General features: G+C 35.8%; 2 protein-coding genes and 1 long non-coding RNA gene across 5 annotated transcripts in view; 2 read left to right on the forward strand and 1 right to left on the reverse strand.

Annotated features, from left to right (window-relative positions):
* Positions 1 to 1,501: 1,501 nt before the first annotated feature.
* Positions 1,502 to 21,809, reverse strand: part of LOC132903278 (uncharacterized) — a 91,004-nt gene continuing 70,696 nt past the window's right edge. For both annotated transcript variants that reach the window (XR_009657365.1, XR_009657363.1), the window contains exon 3: positions 1,502 to 1,698. This is a non-coding gene — a long non-coding RNA (uncharacterized LOC132903278). The remainder of the gene's footprint in view (positions 1,699 to 21,809) is intronic.
* LOC106135455 (uncharacterized) lies at positions 2,835 to 5,293 on the forward strand. 2 transcript variants are annotated; one of them, XM_060951638.1, is made up of 6 exons: positions 2,835 to 2,914; positions 3,103 to 3,704; positions 3,788 to 3,842; positions 4,232 to 4,714; positions 4,754 to 5,126; positions 5,160 to 5,293. In XM_060951638.1, coding segments are annotated over exons 2-6 (1,011 nt in total). In that variant the 5' UTR covers positions 2,835 to 2,914; positions 3,103 to 3,702; the 3' UTR covers positions 5,258 to 5,293. The 2 variants fall into 2 exon arrangements, 1 of the variants encoding a protein (XP_060807621.1); XR_009657393.1 differs by lacking the exons at positions 4,754 to 5,126; positions 5,160 to 5,293 and adding an exon at positions 3,922 to 4,158 and having other exon boundaries at positions 4,232 to 4,361.
* Positions 14,787 to 21,809, forward strand: part of LOC106135518 (myosin-IIIb) — a 30,772-nt gene continuing 23,749 nt past the window's right edge. The window contains exon 1 of the mRNA XM_013335852.2: positions 14,787 to 15,193. The gene's annotated coding sequence lies outside the window, so the exon portion shown is untranslated. The remainder of the gene's footprint in view (positions 15,194 to 21,809) is intronic.

Here is a 21,809-nt window from a genome sequence, read left to right on the forward strand (position 1 = left end):
TTAAAAAGGTCTACAAAAAAGTCTGCGACGGTATATGTTTATCTCTTAGGGATAACCCACAATGATCAATTTTAATTCTTTAATTTTTACGAGAAATAACATGATGAGACACAAATCACATAAAGATAGGTTTTAAAAAGTAAAGACACCGCGGTTGTGGCGGCACCGGCCAACCAGCGGCGCGGCAGCGCGTTCCTATAAATAACGCGACGAAGCGCGCGCTTCTCTCTAGGTCTAGGTCTAAGTAAAAATGTAAAAAATAAATGCTGTGAACGAGTAAACAAAGACATTCTGTTTTGGTATAAGCTTTGCACCCGTGCAAAGGGGCGGGTCGCTAGTACGTTATATGTGCAAGGGTTATACAGGTATTGACGGCTGGGGTTGATAACATTTGTGATTTTAAGGGATCAAACCTCTCGACGGTTACGTGTAATGGCGCTCCACACTCGTGAGACGACTCGCCGAGAACTTTGGATACCTACACACTCTGATCCTTCTCAGTAAAGTTCTCGCCCTACAACAATGCACGTAGAAATAACTGCTGCGATAAGCTCATACTTTGCACATTTTTTTGGTACCTATATAGTATATTTTTTCATTTAAGGATTTTGTCTTCATGATAATCCTAAGGCGACTTCGACATTCTTTATAATTCACATGGAAATGTCCAGGACTTTTACGACGTGGCAACATGGGATATGTACACCAACGGCGCTTTGTTTCCCTTAAGAGGTACACAAGATTTTTAGGATAGGTACACTGAGGTACACATCAGGTAAGTTTTTAATCTAAAACAGTTAAATCCGTGAGGTACACCCGCGATTCTGACACATGACACATGATATAAAAGGGCGGACTCGTTGCTATTCTCTCGCTCGTGGAGCCAGCGCCTTAGGGCAAAAACAAGGGTCAAACAAGGATCCATAGTTCATAGACCCAAGGCGCATTTCCGCCAGAGATGTGCGATGGATGGAAATTGTCGTACGAGATGTCTTAAGCAGAGCTGTGAAAATTAATGTGCATTATGTGTGGTGCGAGGATGCGTTGCGAAGCTGTGGAGTGTGTCGATGGGGGTGCAGTATAGTGGGAGCGGAGTAACGCGAACGCCTGCCTGCCGCTCACGCACTTTTAGCTTTCTATAGACTGGCTGGTACACTATGCGCAAACCTCGCAACACATCCTTCTCAACACACATCCCTTGTACACATTCCTCGCTTGTTTTGTATGCGCAAAAATCTTAACTCCGCTGAGCCGTTTCCACAAGAGCTGTGCTGACCGAGGAGAGGTAAATGAATAGATTCTATTGGTTCTTTACAAACATCCTTCGCTACGCATCCTCGCACATCTCTGGTGGAAACGCAGCCTTAGTGGGACGTAATCTTAATGCGTTGCTTTACAATTTTACGACCTAACGTGCCAGGTAACAGTAGGTCCAATTACCAACAAATTGAGCAACCCCCACCCCAAGAAATGAAACGGCAGGGTACGCTTAAATTAGCAGTTTATTTTTACACAAACACGGCACTAGTTTACGACGAAGAGCCGACACGGGGCGCCTCAGCCCGCACCAAGCAACGGCATGTTGGCATGTCCGGGCCGAGGCAACCACGAAACTAGCAGATCTTGGTGCAGCATGTGTAGATGGTTATGGTCGGGCAGCAGCAGCTGCAGGATGGGGCGCAACAACCTCCGCAACACCTGAAAATAATAAACTCAAATCAGAGGAAACCCGAAGCGTTATTGAACCGCGAGACTGGACGCGAAATATACGTACATATTGAATAGGAAGGAGTACTTAGTACTAGCTAGAATTGTTTTAAAAATCAATTTTTTTAGATTTTAGGGAATTTTAGTATAGAATTTTTTTTGGAGCTTTTTAATTATGTTTCTCACTCAGAGGATTTGATTGTACTATTCTATCCAGCAATTGTCTCCTACAGATCACCTTCGGAGTCGTTTGAATAAAGAAAATTCTTTAAAATATCTTGTTTTTTCTTTATCACTTCAGTTTTAATTGCCAGTGCATTAATATATGAGCTATAATAACAATTGTGAGTTTGTTCGTATATAGGTAGTATATATTGTATAGTAGTAGGTATTATGAATGATAAATAAAATAAATAAATGGTAGTATCAGCTTATTATGGATGTCCTAAAAGGCGACTAACAGATAGGCTTATAAACTTGGGATTCTTCTTTTAGGCGACGGGTTAGCAACCTGTCACTCTTTGAATCTCAGTTCTATCATTAAGCCAAATAGCTCAATGTGGCCTGTCAGTCTATTCAAGACTGTTGGCTCTGTCTACCCCGCAAGGGATATAGACGTGAATATATATGTATGCATGTATGTAAGCTTCATTTAAGTTTGCACTCAGGTATAGGATTTTGCCTTCCGTGAAATTGCATAAAATCAAATTAACTTTTAATGATTATATTAAATTATACTAAACTATTTTATCAAAACTTATAATAAATTTAAAAGCAATCAGTTTTGCATACCCATATTTTGCATTGCAAATGTTTATGCCTCTCTCCCGATGGAGTAGCCCACGGATATAGAAGCACTTGTCCCTATCCCTGCATTCTTTTTTGCTACAAACGCATTTTTTTATTTTTTGATGCAAGGTTGTTGCTTTAGAGTACTCTTGATCTAAGTTTTATTCAGAACATCTCCAATTATATTTAGGTTATACATTTAAATAGGACAAATCCACATATTTATTCAAAATCTTATCTATTTATAGTTAAATGAAACTATGTGATGCTACAGTCATTAAAAAAGAAAAAAATATTTCATAGCCATGGTGAAATGTTCTTCAAAAAATTATTTGTTTCGATAATTGAGAAACAAGATCACGTCCATGTGGTCGTTCAAAATTCTTGTGTAATTTTATAAAAAAAGCTGAATTAAAAGGTAAGTTATTTGTTAAATTTGAACTCACTCGTCACAACAAAAGATTTCTACGTATTTAGTACAAATTAAGCGTTAATAAATTTTTAAAACATTAGAAGTTTGAAATGATATTAAGTTAGTGCATAGTTATGGTTTACTACGAAAGGTATGCGAAAAATAAGTTTGAAAAAGTTTTGTTTATATTCCAGACAAAAAATGGTAAAAACGACAGTTTGCAAGCCTCAAGTTCACGCCACGAAAAGTCGTGAGCTGAAAGGGGGAATTCTTTACATCGACTGTCACTGTCTGCGTCGAAATGGACTGCAGTATGATTGCAAGAGGACTGGATGCCAGAATTCACCCCTATGCGAATCTCTACCCGCACCGCAATGCCAACCCGCTGATGTTGCTTGTCAAAGACATCGTTTAAATCCACACGCAGAAGCACTCACTGCAATATGTAAAATGCGTAAATAAATTCCAGATGAAGTCAGGATATATCAATTGAATAGCTCAATATAAACCTCTTTGATCCGATACATTGAATTCAAATAAAGAAAGCAAAAAAAAAATGCCACCCGAAATGAACGAATTGACACAGAACTAGTTTTGGATTAATCGTATTTAGATGTATTTTTGATTTATAAAATTATATAAAAATTGAATAGTTAAGAAAATTCTAAATTGTACAAGTAACTGTTTTTTATAATCCATGTAATTAAAACAAATATATAAAATAAAATTTTGATAAAATTCTCCTTCCCTCTGATTTTATGTAATATCGGACCGCTGCCACTCAATTCTTAACCATGTAAGTATAGTTTTCCATAGAATCATTACTATTTTTTCGTAAATATAGATGGGGTTATAATATACCTAACTTTTGTTTTCCAGGTGTTCTCCTTGTGGTCCTATGGTGTGTTACAAATATGAAGACTGCGGTCCACCGGTAAGATTCTTTAATAATTTTTAATGTTTCACTCTATTTTTGTCATAAACTGAAAATTCACGATAAAATAAATATTTAGCTTCAGTGCCTGCCGCGGTCCGCATTCAAGCGGAATGGGCTACAAGATTGTCAGTACTTCCAGCAGGGCTCTGTTCGGTACCTGTGTCGAGCGAGCCCGTGCTGCCCGAAGCCTTGTCCACCGCCCTGTCCGCCGTGCGTACGACGCCCACCTCCTGGCAAGACCTACGTCACTCGATTCAGCGACTTCGATCTCATTTCACAATGGTAGTGCTTGATGCTCTGCTTTCGAAATTAGGTAACTCTTTTTCTTATTCACGGTGGACTGGGCACATTACGAAGCAAATGTCGTGAAAACTCTCTTTTTACAGAAGGGAAGACCCTCCGCTGGAGCTTCAGAAGCAGAGGAAGGCGGCTCAAAAAAAAAGGCCGAAAAGGAAAATCAGCTGAAACGTATTAAAAGCAGAGAACTGCGAGGCGGAATTATGTACTATAGTTGCCATTGTATCAAGCGGAATGGCTTACAACACGACTGTCGCCGAACCGGGTGCGGTGGCGAACCCGCATGCTTGGTGTTGCCAGACCCGCTGTGTGCTCCGAGCCAGCTAGCGCGAGCGCGCGGCCTCGCAGACCCGGCACCTCTAGCAGCGCATATGCGTGCTCAAGATGGCGGTGCTGGCGGAGCGTCTTCAGATTCTGGTTCCGGAAGCGGAAAAAGATTTATCGTTTGTGAGCTGAAGGGCATTATGCCAGATGTGTCTGCAGATAAAGGAGGAAAATGTTGTAAGTGTCCTTCTAGTCATGTTCAAACAAAAATCCCTGGGATTCGGGCTTGCATTTGTCTCCCTGATAACGTTCCTGTTAATCAACCCCCAGCTGCGAAAACTCAAAAGTGCCCGTGCTCTACTAGCGCGAGCTCTCCTGGTGACCAGCTATCAATGTATGCTTTTGACGAGGCAACACTTGCAAAAATATTCGATAGTTTCGATAAAAAAGAAGTGGTAAAAGAAGAGGGCCGCGGTGGGGTTCATGGACGAAAATCGCAAAAGCCCGTCACCAAAGCAGAGCCTTGCACCAGGCCAGGTTGTGTTCATTGGAAGCCTCCGCCGCCGTGCGTTTGGGACCTGCCTTGTAAAGCAGATTGTTTCGAGGCGCATCCTGGAATCCAGCCCGGTCGCAATAAATACATGAGCGGCGGCATGATTGAGGGCGAAACTTGCCGTAGTGGGCGGCGACCTGGAGTAGTAATGCTGTCCCCAGAATATTGTTCAGAATATTAAATCATATTGTTAACACAAGGCTATTATGCAGGTTGTTCTACCCCGGGCGGCACGTCGACAGGAGCCAGCGGTGGGCCGGCGGCGGGGCTGCCTATGCTAGTCATGAAGCTTTGCTAGTCTCTACAAGAGGCTGATTTTCAGAAATATTAAGAAAAAGTGCAAAATACTATCATATTTTTATTACATAACATATATATTATATATTTTTTATTTTTACTACAGTACTTTTTATTTTACTCCTTTCTTCACGTTTCTATAAGTCTAGACAATGTGGAACCACACAAATCCAATGCTAGTGGGACAGACCAGTGGGAAATCGGGAAATGTAGTCAGGCGGAGACTTTATTCTCCCCACAAGCACGGGTACCTACATGATTAATATGCCTTTATGGCTCTGTCTACCCAGTATGAATTTTTTATTAAGCCATGTAGTTTCCGGCAGTTAATGTCTCATAAGTTACCTACCTATCTAGAGAAAGGTACCTACTATTATTTAACACCTGTACTTCTATCGTATTGTGACGAAATCGATACGCCTCAAGTTGCAAGAATAAAAAATAAATTCACGCGACGCTATCAGACAAAAACAGCGAAAATCCTAAATCGCGCAAGCAAGATTTCACGAATTGGAGCAATTATATATACAACCTCCGACACAACATCGTCGAAGCCGTGGTTCCCCAGGCATAACACCTAGCCTGGTGGAAGATCTTCCCTTTGGTTTCGGTCGAGCCGAATCATCGCTCCCGCTACAGTACTACAGCTAATAGATAGGTACCATGTCGAATTTAAATGTGCCTTTGTGATGCTGCCTGGCAGAACCCAGTCACAAATAATGAATAATATTTACAATTTAACATGCATGTATAATAAATGTATATTTGTAGGTATGATATAAAGGTTGGAATCGTTCTGAAATCGTTAAAAAGTTTTGATGAAAATTTGTAGAAAGAAGGTGTCTACATCCATAGTGAAAAAAAAATTGGTGGACAAATCAAGCCGGACAGCTAGAACGTAGCGGTTATATACTCTTTGAACTAGAGGCCAACAACAATTTAACAATCCTTCAACAATCACAATGTAATAATCCAAAAAACCGTACCTAAACCTAACACTAAATAACAAATAAATTAGTGTACTAATCCCAAATCTGACAACAGGAAAATTTCGTAAAGTTTCAATAGTGCTGCAAATGAAAATTATACAAAACCCAAAATAATAAAATGGCTTTGAGGTGCAAACTGTCAATTTTGACCAACACTCCGTATATCAAGTTGCTGAATAAAAGTGTTCGAAATCAAAGTTACGATTGTGGGTTTCCGTATCCAAGTTGCCCAGAATATGATGAATATGAAGAACAAAATAATATGTACCAAGTAAGTACTACACTTAAATATATTGGCTATGTCATTGGTTACAGTTCCTGCCTCAGGTTCTTCCAGACACCGCGTACACGCATTATTGTACTTTGTTTTCAATATTTTGGAACAGAACAGTTCTGACCCAAAATACTTTTTGTTCCAGCTCCGTAAATATGGACACCCGTTGCCTGGATATCAGTTTGTTCCAACACCTTTTGAAAGTTTAGAGTGTTTACCAAATGATGTGTTTCGCTGTACCGATGGTGAGGTGAGATAAAAAAAATTTGGCCACATTGCTATTTCAGTAAAGTAAGCTAAAAATAAGTAACCAGTAAGTTATCTGCCTTTTTCGGAAAGAATCAGAACTATTAAACTACCATTATTTATTTTGAACACCTGGATTAAGTTGATAACTACACGTATTGGTTCATCTTCTTACGAGATTTTTGTGTATAATTTCAGGAACTGGGACCAGGCGCTGGTAAATACAGAGTGTACAAAAATCCAGAATATTTTTCATTTCATCATATGTCTTACTATGATATGCATCTAATCATGCGCATATTTAGAAACAGTTGCATACCAACCGGAAGGAAACCTGTTTGATCTCAAGACCTAAAACTATTTGTGCCGTGTATTAGTCAAACGAGTAGATTTGACAAGTAATGATGGTAGATATTTTCTTTTTGATTTATTCCTCGTACTATCCAATGAAATAGTGTTAATTTGTGAAAACAGTTCTTGTTAAAAATATTAACAACAGGAAATCTGTGTTTTATTTTCACTTTAAAAGGACTTAACCATCACTTGTATACTAGTGCGGGTTAACATCCTTCGACGAGAATTTAAAAATATTATCGCAGTATTTGCAGATTTGAGACCAATTTCGAAAGAAAACAACCAATTAACTTAGGGTGAAACCACATTTTTTGTACATATGTATGTTTGTAAATAACGTAATTGTTATATGTCAAAATATATAGAAAATAACGTGGGTTAGAAAACCTTGGTTTATTGTTGAATTTAAATTATGGTAGAATCTGTAAATAGACAAGTGTTCCCGAGTTTTAAGTTCGCGTCCATAAAGAAAACCCGCACGCCTTCGCGCCTATTAATCTATTTAAATACATTTTTTTAACTCTGTGTATCTACTTAATTAACTCCGAAGCTTCTGAGATGATTGTTAGATACTCTACGCTTTTGGGAGTTCTATCTATGAAATCTATGCTTTATTTGTTTGGCAAATAAAAAATGATTATTGTTGTAAAACAGAAAAGTCAGAACTAAACTCTATAATGAATATCTGACAAATGCGTAATGTAGTAAAATGTTATAAAAATTGCAAGTAAAATGAATAAATTCTATAGAAATATTATCTAACTACATCATGAACGATTAAGTAGCTGTGTTTAATACCCGCCATTTGAGATATGATATTCCATGTCTCAAGGGGTTCAAAGGGCGGGTATGAAAAATTTATGGGGAGGCAGAGATGCTTCCTATCAGGGCAGGTCGTGCTGTGACTGTTTCTACTAAAAAACTTTTAGATATACCCTGCTATTGGGTAGACCAAAAAAAAGTTATGACTACTGGAAATAAAAGTGAAAATGAGCGCTCCAATATGTATGATGTAAGTTAAACTTTTTTATAATATCCATTCATTTATTCAAAAACCAAAAAATCTACAGGGTTAATGAGCCCAAGAAAAAAATTGAGAAAAGTAAAAAATAAAAGGGAGAATAGTGTGTATCAACTGCTTCATTTCTCACTAGAACTTGAGATTTATCTTTAAACCGATGGGCTGTCTGAACCTGTCACTTTGTCTGAATCTTCGAGTAGATACTCCGAGAAGTCTTTTTGCGTTTTTGCTAATAGCAATAGTGCCTTTGCACAAGTTGCTATTTACTACTGTTCCAGCACAAGTGTGATATTTCTTTAGTCTACTAGTTTAGAGTTCTAACTCAAGAATCTTCGAAAAGCGTATAATTTTTTGGTAGACGATGTTCACAATAAAGTTATTTTTTACAAACTACCGCGTACAGTAATCGGATCTGCTGCACGTTATAAGCAAAACACATGAAATTGAGACATGCTTCCAATTTTCGTTTAGGCGCTTAAACAACTACATTCATTTCACAGTATTAACACTGGATTCACACAGACAGACACTAGAGAAGAGCAATAATTAAACTTTAAGAACTGTGTACTACAATAACTTAATTTATTTTTAGAGCCGAAAGTTTAGTCCAAACTTACCAAAGTTTGACACGATGACCTGTTTTGAACCCCTTCCAAATATTCCAACTGGTGTATTTAGAGTTACAGAAGGCGAAGCAGTAAGTAATTAGAAATTCAAGAATCGTAATATTCTGTCCGTAGACCTGGGCAAGGCAGAAAAGAAGCGGCTTAATTAAATTTTTAATTAAAAAAATTATTCAGAACTTGTCCTATTATATCATATAATGATATGATAACCTATTTCGCCATGTTTTAATTTTTTTGTTATGTAGCTGAATTTATTTATTAGCCCTTCTTATGGCTCCACATACAAGTATAAAACAAGGCATATAATATATATTCCATATAGGGAAATTGACAACATTTTGCTTAATAATCATCAGCTTAAAAAAAGGAAAAATTATAGTACCTATTTACAGATACCGTGTCGTTTGGTTCCCGGCACCAATAGAAAAAGAAAAGGACCACTTCAGCTCTTTCCCTGTGGATGTCGTAAAAGGCGACTAAAGGATAGGCTTATAAACTTGGGATTCTTCTTTTACGCGACAGGCTAGCAACCTGTTCCTATTTGAATTACAATTTTATCATTAAGCCAAACAATCAGTTTTTTTTAAGACTGTTGGCCATGTCTTCCCCGCAAGGGCTATAGACGTGATTATATGTAATATGTATGTACTTACTGATTTATTTTAAATTAAATTTACATTATTTTTTTTTTATAAGAAAAGTAACCACATTTTTGTTTTATTTTTCAGAGACTAGGCCCATGCGCTGCCAAATGCTGGTACTACCAAAACCCCGAGTACTTTAGTTACCACGATATGACATTCTTCGACTTCCACTTGATCTTAAAAGGCTGTCGCTTGCCTGCACCTAAAACCGGAAGGAAACCATGATATAAAAATTGAAAGTTTTTGTGTTTATATCTAAAGTAGATAATTGACAAATAACATACATACACAAATTACGTCTTTTTATCTTACTTGTGAGAAAGTAAAGACTCAGAGATAGTCGGTAAAGGTAGTCAGTTCATCTCTTGATTGAAGTTTACAATTTCTTGCCCGTTGTACACATGATTAAACTAACTTCAAACTTTATACGAGTATTGTTTAATGAAATCAACGCCAATAATGAGTGAGTAAATTCTATCATTAAGCCAAGAGCTGAACGTATCATTGGTATTTACGAGACTGTTGTCTCTGTCTACCCCGCAAGGCATTTAGACGAGATTATACCTATGTATGTATGTAGGATCAGGCGTGAGATATTGCAAAACATAAATGAGAAAGTGAATTTGTATGACTATTTCCAAATCGGGAGTTAGGACCCGCGCTTTACCTAGATTCTCCGCCTGGGTGGTTACTTCTTACGCTTTATCTCCTAACAAATCTTAAAGTATTTTATATGGACATGGAGCTAGGTGTAGGCCATGCAAACATTTCTTCTCAATTCCTCGTGACTAAAGAAGCCGGCAAATACTAATATCATATAAAGCAATGCAGAACTGCTAGACCGTAAAATTCAATAACACTATTCTAAAGTAGGACTGATAAATGATGTCGCGGACTAATTGCCTATGCGATATTGCATTTGTCGCGGTCCGCTGGTGAGATGAAGCAATGCAGTTGACAGGTTGTGCTAAACATTCAATGGATTTACTGCTTTTCTCTCATGCATCATTAAACGTTATATTCAAGTACTGGCATTGAAGATAATAGAGGTTTATTCATATTCCAAAGTGTAATTAAATATGAGACATATTATTTTGTAGGTGGTGTTTTGATTTGTTTGGTGTAATTAAATCTATTATCTGATAAAGGTAAACTAAACTTATGAGTATGGTAGGTACTTTGACTAGGAAAAAGGATATTTTAATAGCGAACACAATAAATGAAAAGCTGTACAGTATACCTACAGATAGTCATAATGCGTTGGTGAAGGTATAATTTTTGGAAATCATTACAGGTTCAAAGACCCGATTGAAAGCTAGCTTGAAGTATTTTCCATGATAACCTTCATGCAGCAACAACAGATGTAAACAATAGTCAATAATGACACGCATCTTGCAATTTCCATTCCCACAGCCCCGGCTCGACTCGTCAACAAAATCAAATTAATTGATTTTATTATCATAACCTTGGTTACTTATTGTTTGATAATATTTATTGACTCGCCATTTATTCTTTTGCTTTTTGTTGCTAGATTTCATTCGACTAGGTGTGCGAGGCATTCTCAGCTACTAATATCTGGTATACCTAAACAATTTGGTTAAGTTTTTCTTACGACTACTTGCCTTGCGTAACGACCAATTTAGGGACGCAAAAAAGAACAAGGAAAATAATGTATAATGACATTACATCAGTAGGAATACAAACCTAAGAGTAACAATGCCATAACAGGTCCTGGTAAGGTGTTTAGGTATGTTAATATTAGTGAAAATATCAGTAATCGAAAATATATGTGAAATATATATATAAATTACTACCCTAATCTTTACTTCCCTATCTAAAAACCTTTGCAATATATCGTTGCAACCTATCAGGATTTTGGATTTGTTTTGATGTTGGGATACCTACACCTACGGAAAGATATTGAGAAAATATTCTGCCGGAAACCGCACTTTCAATTGTAAAGCTAAAAGTTTACTCCGACTTACAATTGTAGAACTCAATTCACTCGTATTTTAGATTAAGAGAGCAGAGTATTTGAATTAGTATAAGATTGTAAAACACAACACAATAACTTTTATTACAGTTCGCTTGAGAAGGCTGTTCCTTTGGCGGGCGCTTCTTCTCCATTACAGGATTTTACAAGTAAGTTTATTAGGAAGAAAAAATCCCAGTAGTTCTACTAATAGGACTACTTTGTAATCCTACTGGGATCAGGAAGAATTCCTTCTGAAGGAATTATTGTATAACAATTTCTATTGTAATTGACCATACAAAATTCTATTAATAAAAAGTGTGCATAATAAGATTATTGGAGGTAGAACTTTCCCCTGCAATTAGCAGATGGCTTCGAAGTTATCAAGCTATTAGATTCGGTTGTAGCGTTTACATCATCTTAATACTACCTTAGTTTTAAGCTAGTCGTTAAAATTTTGTGAAGTCACTATTAGCTCAATTTTTCATACATATATCACATCTTTATCCCTCCAGGGGTAGGCAGAACAGAACCAAACGTCTCGAAAAAACTGAATAGGTAGTAATGTTTAGTCTGGCTTTATGATAAAATGGAAATTCAAATAGTGACAGGTTTCTCGCCCATAGCCTATATAAAAGAACTATATACATATAGTCACGTCTGTATCCATGAATGCTGTTAGGTTTCATCTAAGACACTGAATAAAAGTCAATGTTTTTCAACAACGTCGTAGTTATTTTTGTAGTTTAAAAGTTATCACCGGCGTTACATTAAGACACACACACACACATACAAGACCTTATTAAATTCTGGTCAAACCGAATTACCTATCTATGCTAATATTCCCAAGGCTAATTCACAATGAACTCTGTCTGTTCCAACAGAGTCACAAGACTCGAAAACCGTGTTTGGCTTGATGGCTAGCTAAATGCTACAACTGTATGAAGTTTAAATACATACCTACTCGTATTACGAGACTTATACGAAAAAAACCCCGTGAGATACGGATTCCCCTGACAATATAATACATTACAAATCACACACTTACATTATCCATATAATAAATAGTAACTGTAACTGACCGATGCCTGTATTTGAATTAATACAAAATATCGATATGGCGGATCTATATAAGACCCGCAGAAGCCAAAAATGTAATTATTAGAATTTCTTTTTGTCTTTCTGTCTGTCTGTTTATACTCACAAAACCCCAAAAAACTATTGCTTCGATTTCAATGCGGTTTCTTCAGTTGTGTTACGTTTGAACTCCCCCCACCCCTCTAAGGGGCAATACAGGGAGCCAACATTTTCAGTGAACTTTTACAACGAACGAAGTCGCTGACAATAGCTAGTTTGCAACATAAATATAAACTACAAGTCCAGAGAAATTCGTTCATGCCGCGTCGCCGCTAACCTCCAGCGATTAGGGTGGACATGGAATGACAAATGATGGCGATTTGTTTTGTGGCCATAAATAGCTGTTCAAAACCGAGACTAATGCGTGGTAATGATATCGCAGGTTATTGCTCGTAGAAAACTAAGAAAGTAGTATTTTAGTACATATTATTATAAACACAACGTATAAATAGCAGGTTCCCGGCAATATAGAATAGGACCACCCTATTCCTACTTCCCTACTAATTTTATATATACAAAATGTCTATCTATAGATCTGTTCCACTTTCACGCCTTAACCACTGAATTTTGATACAATGTGATACAGATATAAGGGTTGACTCTGAGGAAGAACATAGGAGAGTAACATACCTTCCATTGCGAAAAAACACAACACGCGGACGAAGTCGCGATCAAAAGTTTCTTATAAGGGAATGGCTGTTATAATAAACTTGGGATTATTTTTATTTATTTAAACTTCATTGTACAAAATACAAATGTATAGCACAATTGGCGGACTTTGTAGGCAATGGGCTAGCCATCAGTTACTCTCAGTTCCTCAAATCTCGATTACATCTGATTCCAGCATTATGTAGCCATACTGGTTATTATGAGTAACATGCCTCTAAATGTATTTGTTTAGAATTCCCTATGAAAAGTATCTTCTTTTATTTAATTTAAAATATACAAAGTTAGGTATGTACAAGCTTTTCGCTAAATAATAACAGTAACTGCATTTCTCTTGGCGGTATTATTTGCAATTATTGATTGCTGCTGTAAAGTACTGTTTTGCCAATAGCAAGGTTTCTATAAAATTATTGCCTGTGGCCGACTTCGTTGTCGGACCCTTCAAGTTTTCTATTGTAATCATTTAGATCACAGTTGTTAAACTTAGAAGCTGGTAACTACACCTACATTGCCTCTACTTGTTTTCCCCGGTAAAAATTTTTAACTATCCATATAATTTATTTTTCACATTTGCTTTAAATTTTCCATGCAAATTGTAAAAATCTTAAGTATAGAATAGATTCTTCTCTTTTATATAAATATAGTTTCTCAAAAGCGCGCCTAAATATGTACCTACATGAACTACCCCACATAAAACAGGGAGCGGACTATTCTAACGAAAGGCGTTGATCACAAAAATATTAAAGATCAAGGCGACCAGATGTTATCAACTGAACAAACTCTCGTTTGTCCTTTTAAACAATAAAATGCATTGGCAATTTAAGTAAAGCCGTTTAAATATTTTGATAGTTTCATGCTCTAAACTTAAACCTAACCTATCTAAATATCAATTTTATCCTTTACGGCGTAATTGAGATTGATAGCATGACTAAGATTCAGAGGCAAGTTAATTATAAAATGCAAAAAAAAAAGTTAATTGAAACCGTTTATAAAATCGGATCATAAATAAAATCTCATTTTATATAATTGATATTATGTGTTGTTACAAGTATCAGACCTTATGAGAGACAGAATTTTGGTACAAAGAATTTCAACGCGTCGTGTACAGACTGGTAATCAAATTTTTAGAAAAGTTTTTTTTTTATTCTGTGGTATATTCGATGAATGTGGACAGTATATATTCTGTGGAAATTTACAGTAAAAATTAATGGTTTTGATGATGGTTAGATTTATAAATCTGAAATGATTTTTTTATTATACACAGCCGGAACAACATGCAATTAAAGTTCCGATCATCTTTGGATATTTTCCGAAACAAATACAAATAGTTTTAAAGTATATCGCACATAATTATCTGTGTGCAGTTTATGTGATAGTACTTAAAAATCGTACTAAGTACTTGTCGCTTTAAAAAAAGTGGTTCGTTATTTTTAATAAGGACATTCACTGCATTTGGTAATCAATTTACGAGTAATCACACCATCCAGCGCCGTTTGATTGCGTGTGATCATGCGTGATTCCTATCTATGTAACACGATAGATATCTTATCGTATGAACCTTTCTTTTTTGATCCGAAATCTCATAAAGTTTCGCAACTAAGTCACGCACTCTATTGCGTGTTGAAACTCAAAATAGAATTTGAGATTGAAAAGTGAGCATCGTTTTTCCCACGTGTACGCGTTTACTATGTTGTTACTATCAAGTTTATCCGTAAATAAACAAGTGCGATAGTGTTATCTCTCCGGTATCTGACGCAGCAGTTCCGTGGGTGGGGGCATGTCCCGTTGCGGCCGCGGGCGGCGTCCACACAGCTGATTTCACATGTGCCTTAGCGTCGAACCGCGCGCTCGTTTCGCGCTCCAACCTTGTAAAAATGCCGGCAAAATAAACTAGCAATATTAACTGGACGTTTCGAAGGTGCGCGTGTGATTTTTCCAACTGAAATATCGAAACTGACTTGTAGACGAGACTTTGGATACTACTTCACCCGACATCCTTTTTTAGCGGGTAAGTTTTTAGCTGGTATTGTCTTACGCGATGATAATGTATTTTGGCTAAAACTTACCTATTTGTGCTAAAGGTAAGTAGTTAAGATTGAATTTAATTTAAACCAAACTATTACTTTAATTTGCTTGTAACTTATTTATTTATCACAATTTGTATAGTTATTTTAAATAGTTGAAAAATAAATAATGTGACTACTGTAACTACTGGGGTTTGAGTACAACTAGTCGTTAAATTATTTTCAAGATGTTGCTTTATTATTTACGTGATATTTTAGAAAATATTATTCATGAATTTCCAATTATTGATAATTTTGGCATATATTATACTTAAGCACTTATACCGATAACATATCGCGATAATATCGCATAATATTTCCACATATATGGTTGCATTCTACAATGATCTAATTCTTGACCTTGACTTGAGCAATGATTACAAAAGCACTGCACCGTCTGCAGATTGCAATGCACGTACATTTCGTATAAAAAGGTGATTGCCGTTAGATGCTGCATCCAAGTGCATCCACCGAGGCAAAACGGTTCATTTCAAACACTACTTTAAGGCCGAATATTGTATACAATTAACTGATCAACACAATGTGTTAAATTTGTAGGTATATAATGACAAAGAATGTAGATCACTGCAACCATTTTTCTGAGGAAATTTATGTATATGCGCAATTTGTGTTTCAAAGAGTAAGATGGTTATTTTCACAGTTCACGTGTATGTATGGGGAGAACTTATTAGGTACATAGTGTTATAATTGTTTTGAAGATTGTACATATATATTATCTTAGCAAAAAACCATTATCAAACTGCTTTTTTCTATAAATTAACATAAATATAGTCACGTCTTTATCCCTCGCGGGGTAGACAGCGACAACAATCTTGAAAATACTGCTAGCGGCTAAGGTTACGTGCTACGTGCAAAAAAAAGGCTAAAGGCTAAGTTTTTAAGGTAAGGGAAAGCATAGTGAGGAGAATAGGAAACTTGTATCCATGATACAATGTGGCCAAGGTTCCCCTACAAGACTGTCTTGTCCTTAGCAACAAGCGGAATATATATCTAAAGTGAGGCCGCGAGCGGGACTAGCACGGGGAATAATGTTTGTACATATGTACATATATTAAATATATGTCTATAATGAAAAACAAAATAAGTTTTCATTTTCAAACTATAAAAAATTAAATAATTTGGTCAAACATGTAAAGCTACTAATCGTGTAGACTACTCATTACTGCAGAGGTTACCTACCAGTCATTAAGTGTTCCATGAAATACCTAAATATAAAAATGAAACTATGTAACCTTGAATTCATGAATACAATGGCGTTTTCATAAACAACGAACACTGATAAGCATCAGTTACATTACGGCACAATAATAACATTCCTCTTGTAAACATAAAAAGTAATAATCCTTAAGTTCTTATCACCTCTAATAAGGTTTCACTCTCGTTTCACTAATCCTATGTTAACATGACACAGAGCAAACAGTCGTTACCATGGATTAATTCAAAGATTTTTTTCTTTAACAAATTTTAGTGTTATTTGGGTAATATGACCGTGTTTCTCTTTGCTGTTTTACATTTCTGGTGAAATTTTGTTAAAAAACCAAGGGACCGCCGTTGTTTTCTTTCTTTTTTCTTTCTTCTATAAAGAGTTGCTTTTAAGGCTTGTAGTGATGAAGTAGGTAGGCCCAGTATGTTACGATGCTCCAAGAATACTGTATACTAAGATCGATAAATTTAACCAGAAATGTTAAACAGCAAAGAGAAACACATTCAGTTTACCTAATTAACACTCAAATATGCTAACGAAATAATCTTTGAATTAATCCATGGTAATGACAATGCCTCAAATAGATACAAAGATGATAATCATAACAAAGTCAAACTCCAATCACTTTATTCCTGTGTCAAGCAAAATTTAAATTAGGTACTATGAAATAAGTATTTACGAAATTGTTTAAATTAAATTTAGTTTAAACACATTCGATATTAAGACACTAAATGCTAGGTGTAGTAAATCATTATGAGGGTTCACAATTATATTTTGGCTCAAAATTGTAAAATTAAAATCTATAGCAAGAGTAAATACTTTTGCATGTGAGGCTTGGATCACTAAACTCGCACGTTCCGATCCACCGCTCATCTTGTTTTTGCAACACGCCACCTCCATACGTGGGAGTCGGTGCATTTTGCACGATTGTGAGGCGGTTTTCACATGATTTCCTATAGAACACCCACGGTTTTGCATCGCTTACTGTCTTAGCTGACCCGGATATTGAACGGTGTGATTTGCAACACTTACCATATAATTTACTTATATGTCTTATGCCTTTTTATTCTGGAACATTGTGAAATAAACAGCGCAGTGACATTGATCACAGCACTTTTTATCCTGAGGTTTTTATGCAAGAATGTCGGTGCAATATGCTTAGCAACGTTGTAAACTGAAGGTGGTTACTGTACAATATAAAGACGATTATTGCCATTGAATTTATCATCCAGACATAAATCATTAAAGATCATAAGATAGGTAAGTTTCATTCTGCCTATTATTATATTATACATTCATGCTTTTATAGAGAAAATATCGTGTTCATAGCAAAACTTTCTTCTAAACGTTCTTTCGTGAGCACTTTTTTTGGTGAAAACTGTCTCGCGACGTCATGAAATTACACCGTGCAATCCAAATACACAACACACTTTCCTACATTTATTTACCCAAAAATGACAATTTGTTCAAGTGAACAATGCATTAGGGACGCTCCGTAGCGACTCTTCCGCATCTAATTGTCTAATGGCGACACTGCTCAGCCACAAAATAAAGTAAATATAGAATATTACAATTGTGACAAGATGCATAAGGGCAATAATAGTAGGTGATAAATTATTTAGATTTTTGTAAACTGAGTCTTTATTTGTTTAAAATGCATTTGTTTATGGGGGTAAGATCTTAAGCGACCACATATAAATATAAATGAGTTATAAATATCTACGGTAATTTCTACTTACATTTATACGAGTACCAACCGGAAAAAAATTGTAACAATATGTATCTCAATGACATTTAAGTAGCATCGATCAACATTCCTTGAAGCATTATTTTCTACACTCTCTCATCATTCTATAACGCCGCTGTACAGCAGTGCCAACGGAAAACGATTCAATTTGTTTCATACCTCTCTGTTATTAATTCGAACATTGGTCTCGGTCGGAAAGTGTTCCGCCATCGATACTTCACGGCAGTTGTCAATCAGAGCGGATGGCCGATGCGCCTGTATTGCATGATATCGACCCCGTTATTGCAGTTTCACTATAGATAAAACGGGCCGTTCAAATCTTTGTCAAGATTGGGACAAAAACCGCCTTTGTCTACGGTCCACCACCACGGTCTACTTGAAACTCAACGATGTGACTGCAATTAAGAGATGAGTTTTCTATTTACAGTGAGCTTTCGTGTCATGGGTATAATACATATATTTGGATTAATCTCACTACAATCTACTTATACTAAGGCGCATACCTAAGCATTTGTTAATTCACGCAAAAACTATTGAACAGATTTGAATCAATGTTTACAGTAATGCAGCTTATATCAGCGTAACATAAGTAAGGTACTATATGTATTTTCATTTATCGCTTCAGTTAGGAGTTGCATAAAAATATTGAAAAAAATAACATATTTTTGTGCTTTATTGTTTTGTCTTGTGTACAATAATGGTTGTTACCATTGTAAGGGCTGGTCATTTTATCAATAGATGATTCTTTTAATGAAATCGATTTCTCTAATATACAATAACAAGGTTATGAAAACGTAGGCTGAACTTCTCGCGGGAGCTATGTTCCGGTCAAAAGTTAAATAATTTCTACCTCAAATCCATACATCCATATATATATGTACATATGTATACCCATAGTATGTAGCAAAACTTATTGTAAGTGCACATTATTACACCTAGATTCATTTAATTTTTAATATTTAAATGGACAGAAATCTGAATTACTTATTATTCTGATTTCTATATTCAAACCACAATTACTTTAGCATCAAGCAAATATTATAAACACGAATCATGATTTCAATTTAATGTGGAAATTTCTTTTAAAATAGGAGGTACTTAACTATAAGCCGGTGAGTCTACGATGAGACTTAAGCGTGCGACTTTTTCCCCGAATTAAGGGTAATGTCGGTTCCCACGTGACTGTTACACATGCGTAATGATCTGCTTTCATTTCGGCGTTCTCATTGGAGCACGTCAATCAAGCCATTACCTTGTCCAAACAAAATATTCGTATTGTAATGTGTGTGTGTGTGTGTAACAAGCAAAACAGGCTTTAATAGAAAAGGAAAAAAAAAACATTGTTTTTGTTTTTATATTGTATCACTGAAAAAAGTAGAAAAGTAAAAAACTTCCTTTAGTAAACCAAGTAGTGCCACGATACCAGATACCTTCAATTTTGGATAATTGACAAGCCTTCCATTAAATATACTTTAAACTTTTTGCAAAAGTTATCCATAAATTCAATTAGGGGCCGTCATAATGATAGACATTCTGTATAATAATACTAACTTCTTATTTCTATCATTAGAGTTGAAAATATGAAACGTAGCCGTTACTCAAAGTTTGTAAGGACTATTTAAATCTTAGTTAGGAAAGTATACAATTCTATAAACGATAAAAGCTCTTGACAATTCTATTCATGAGAACGTATTAAAAGATCAATTTGGAAGCTGTTTGCACAAAGCATCAACGGAATTGTCTGAGTAATTAACGGGGATATTGATCAGCAGAGCAAGGTTACATACGTCATTATATTCGTCCTCAGTCACGAAAACCTCATCGTATTTGTAAAGTAGGTATTACTCTTTTTTTCGACTTTCGCTTCCCAGAAACTTTACCCAAATAAAGTATATAGGTACTTATTTGCCTATTTATAGGCCTATTTTGCTCTTGAACGTCTAAATGTCTTATCTATCCGATGGTAAAATGTCTTGGTCCTTTTTTTTTCTTTTGCATGTTGCACTGTTTGCACCAGAAATACAATTAGAGAAATACAAAAGAATTATAATTCTTACTCTGTCTACCTACCTACCTACTCTACCCTGTAAGAGTGAAAGACGCGATATTTGTATGTAGGTCATTTTGATACAACCAAAAAAACAAATATCATTGGTTACAAGTTAACCAATAGTAACCATACAACATATACGTTATCTCAGGAGATAAACCTAACAAACACATATTTATGAGTTCCCACACAAATATAAAAGATAGTTAATGTTATTGTCCTATTGTATTATATCATCATGACAATTATGCAATTCACCATGTTATTTAATATGTCTATAAGCGATTGTTAGCTGACATTCTGTACTATAATTAATGTAAGTGCAATGTGTAACATAAATACTTTTCTAATCTCAACAATACCTTTGACAAAGTAACATCCATCTCAACTTCTGAAATGAGTTTGACAGTTCATTACACAAGTAAATCGTAGGTAATTTTTAATTTTCAATCAAAAATAGATCAGGTGTGTACACTATGGCTATTCTTTTTTTGGCGATGGGCTAGCACCTTTTGCAATTAGAATCTCAAAGCCTCTTCATTATTTAGTTTCATTTACGTGGCCTTCAAGTGTTTTTCATACTTTTTGCCTTGTCTATCCCGTAAGACACAAAGACATGATCATGTATGTGTTGGTTGCGTAGGAACGACGGGAGTCGCTTCGTGTAAGGCGCCTTTTATACCAAAGCGAAATAAGAAAAGACGATCTGACGACGGCAAGATATATAAGATGATGTGTTTTAAATAACTATTCAGGTTTTGTTCTTTCCCCAACTCTCCGCTTCGCTTCGGTGAAAATTGATCTGAGGTGAGGACGCAAGCGGGACGAACTCATTTCTCACATCTCGATCAACTCATCGCTCATGTTCAAAATATCTCTTTCGCAAAATGTCTCTGCCGCAAAATGTCGCGCTAAGGGACTTAAAATTACATTTGACATGATAATTGTGGTTATAACTACATGCTAGTACCTCGATGTAACACGAGAGATGCAAGTGATACCGACAACCAGAAGCAATCAACGCGGTTACGTTGACATACGAGGAAATAGCAATAAATATTTTTATATTTACAAGTACTTATTCTTATTCTAGACGTAAGTTTCACTCCTAAATCTATTGGTTATTGTCACTGGTGGGGTGCCGTATGTATGTTTTAGAAATTACGTGTACAGTTTATATTATCTATTTCTTCTGTATTTTAATGTTTATTTAATTTTTTACCTTTTTCACGATAATCTTGACTTACTTTTCAATTCTATATCAATTATATTAATACAATTTGTTGGTTGAAAATTTTTCAGGTCCAAAAGTTTTTACGTAAATTTTTCGGTTTTGTGTTAAGTATAACAAATCACTTAATTATTCAAAACCAATTTTAATCCTATCCTGCAATATTTCCTTCATCTGCATAATCATTATGATCATTAAGTTCTAATCAAAGTCTATCCATACATTCTCCATGAGTTAATTAGAATGTAGGTTTATGTGGGCATTCATTTTTTGCCAATATTTTAATGTGTATTTAGCTGATAATGATG

This window comes from Amyelois transitella, chromosome 3 (assembly GCF_032362555.1).
Source record: "Amyelois transitella isolate CPQ chromosome 3, ilAmyTran1.1, whole genome shotgun sequence".
NCBI classification, from domain to species: domain Eukaryota; kingdom Metazoa; phylum Arthropoda; class Insecta; order Lepidoptera; family Pyralidae; genus Amyelois; species Amyelois transitella.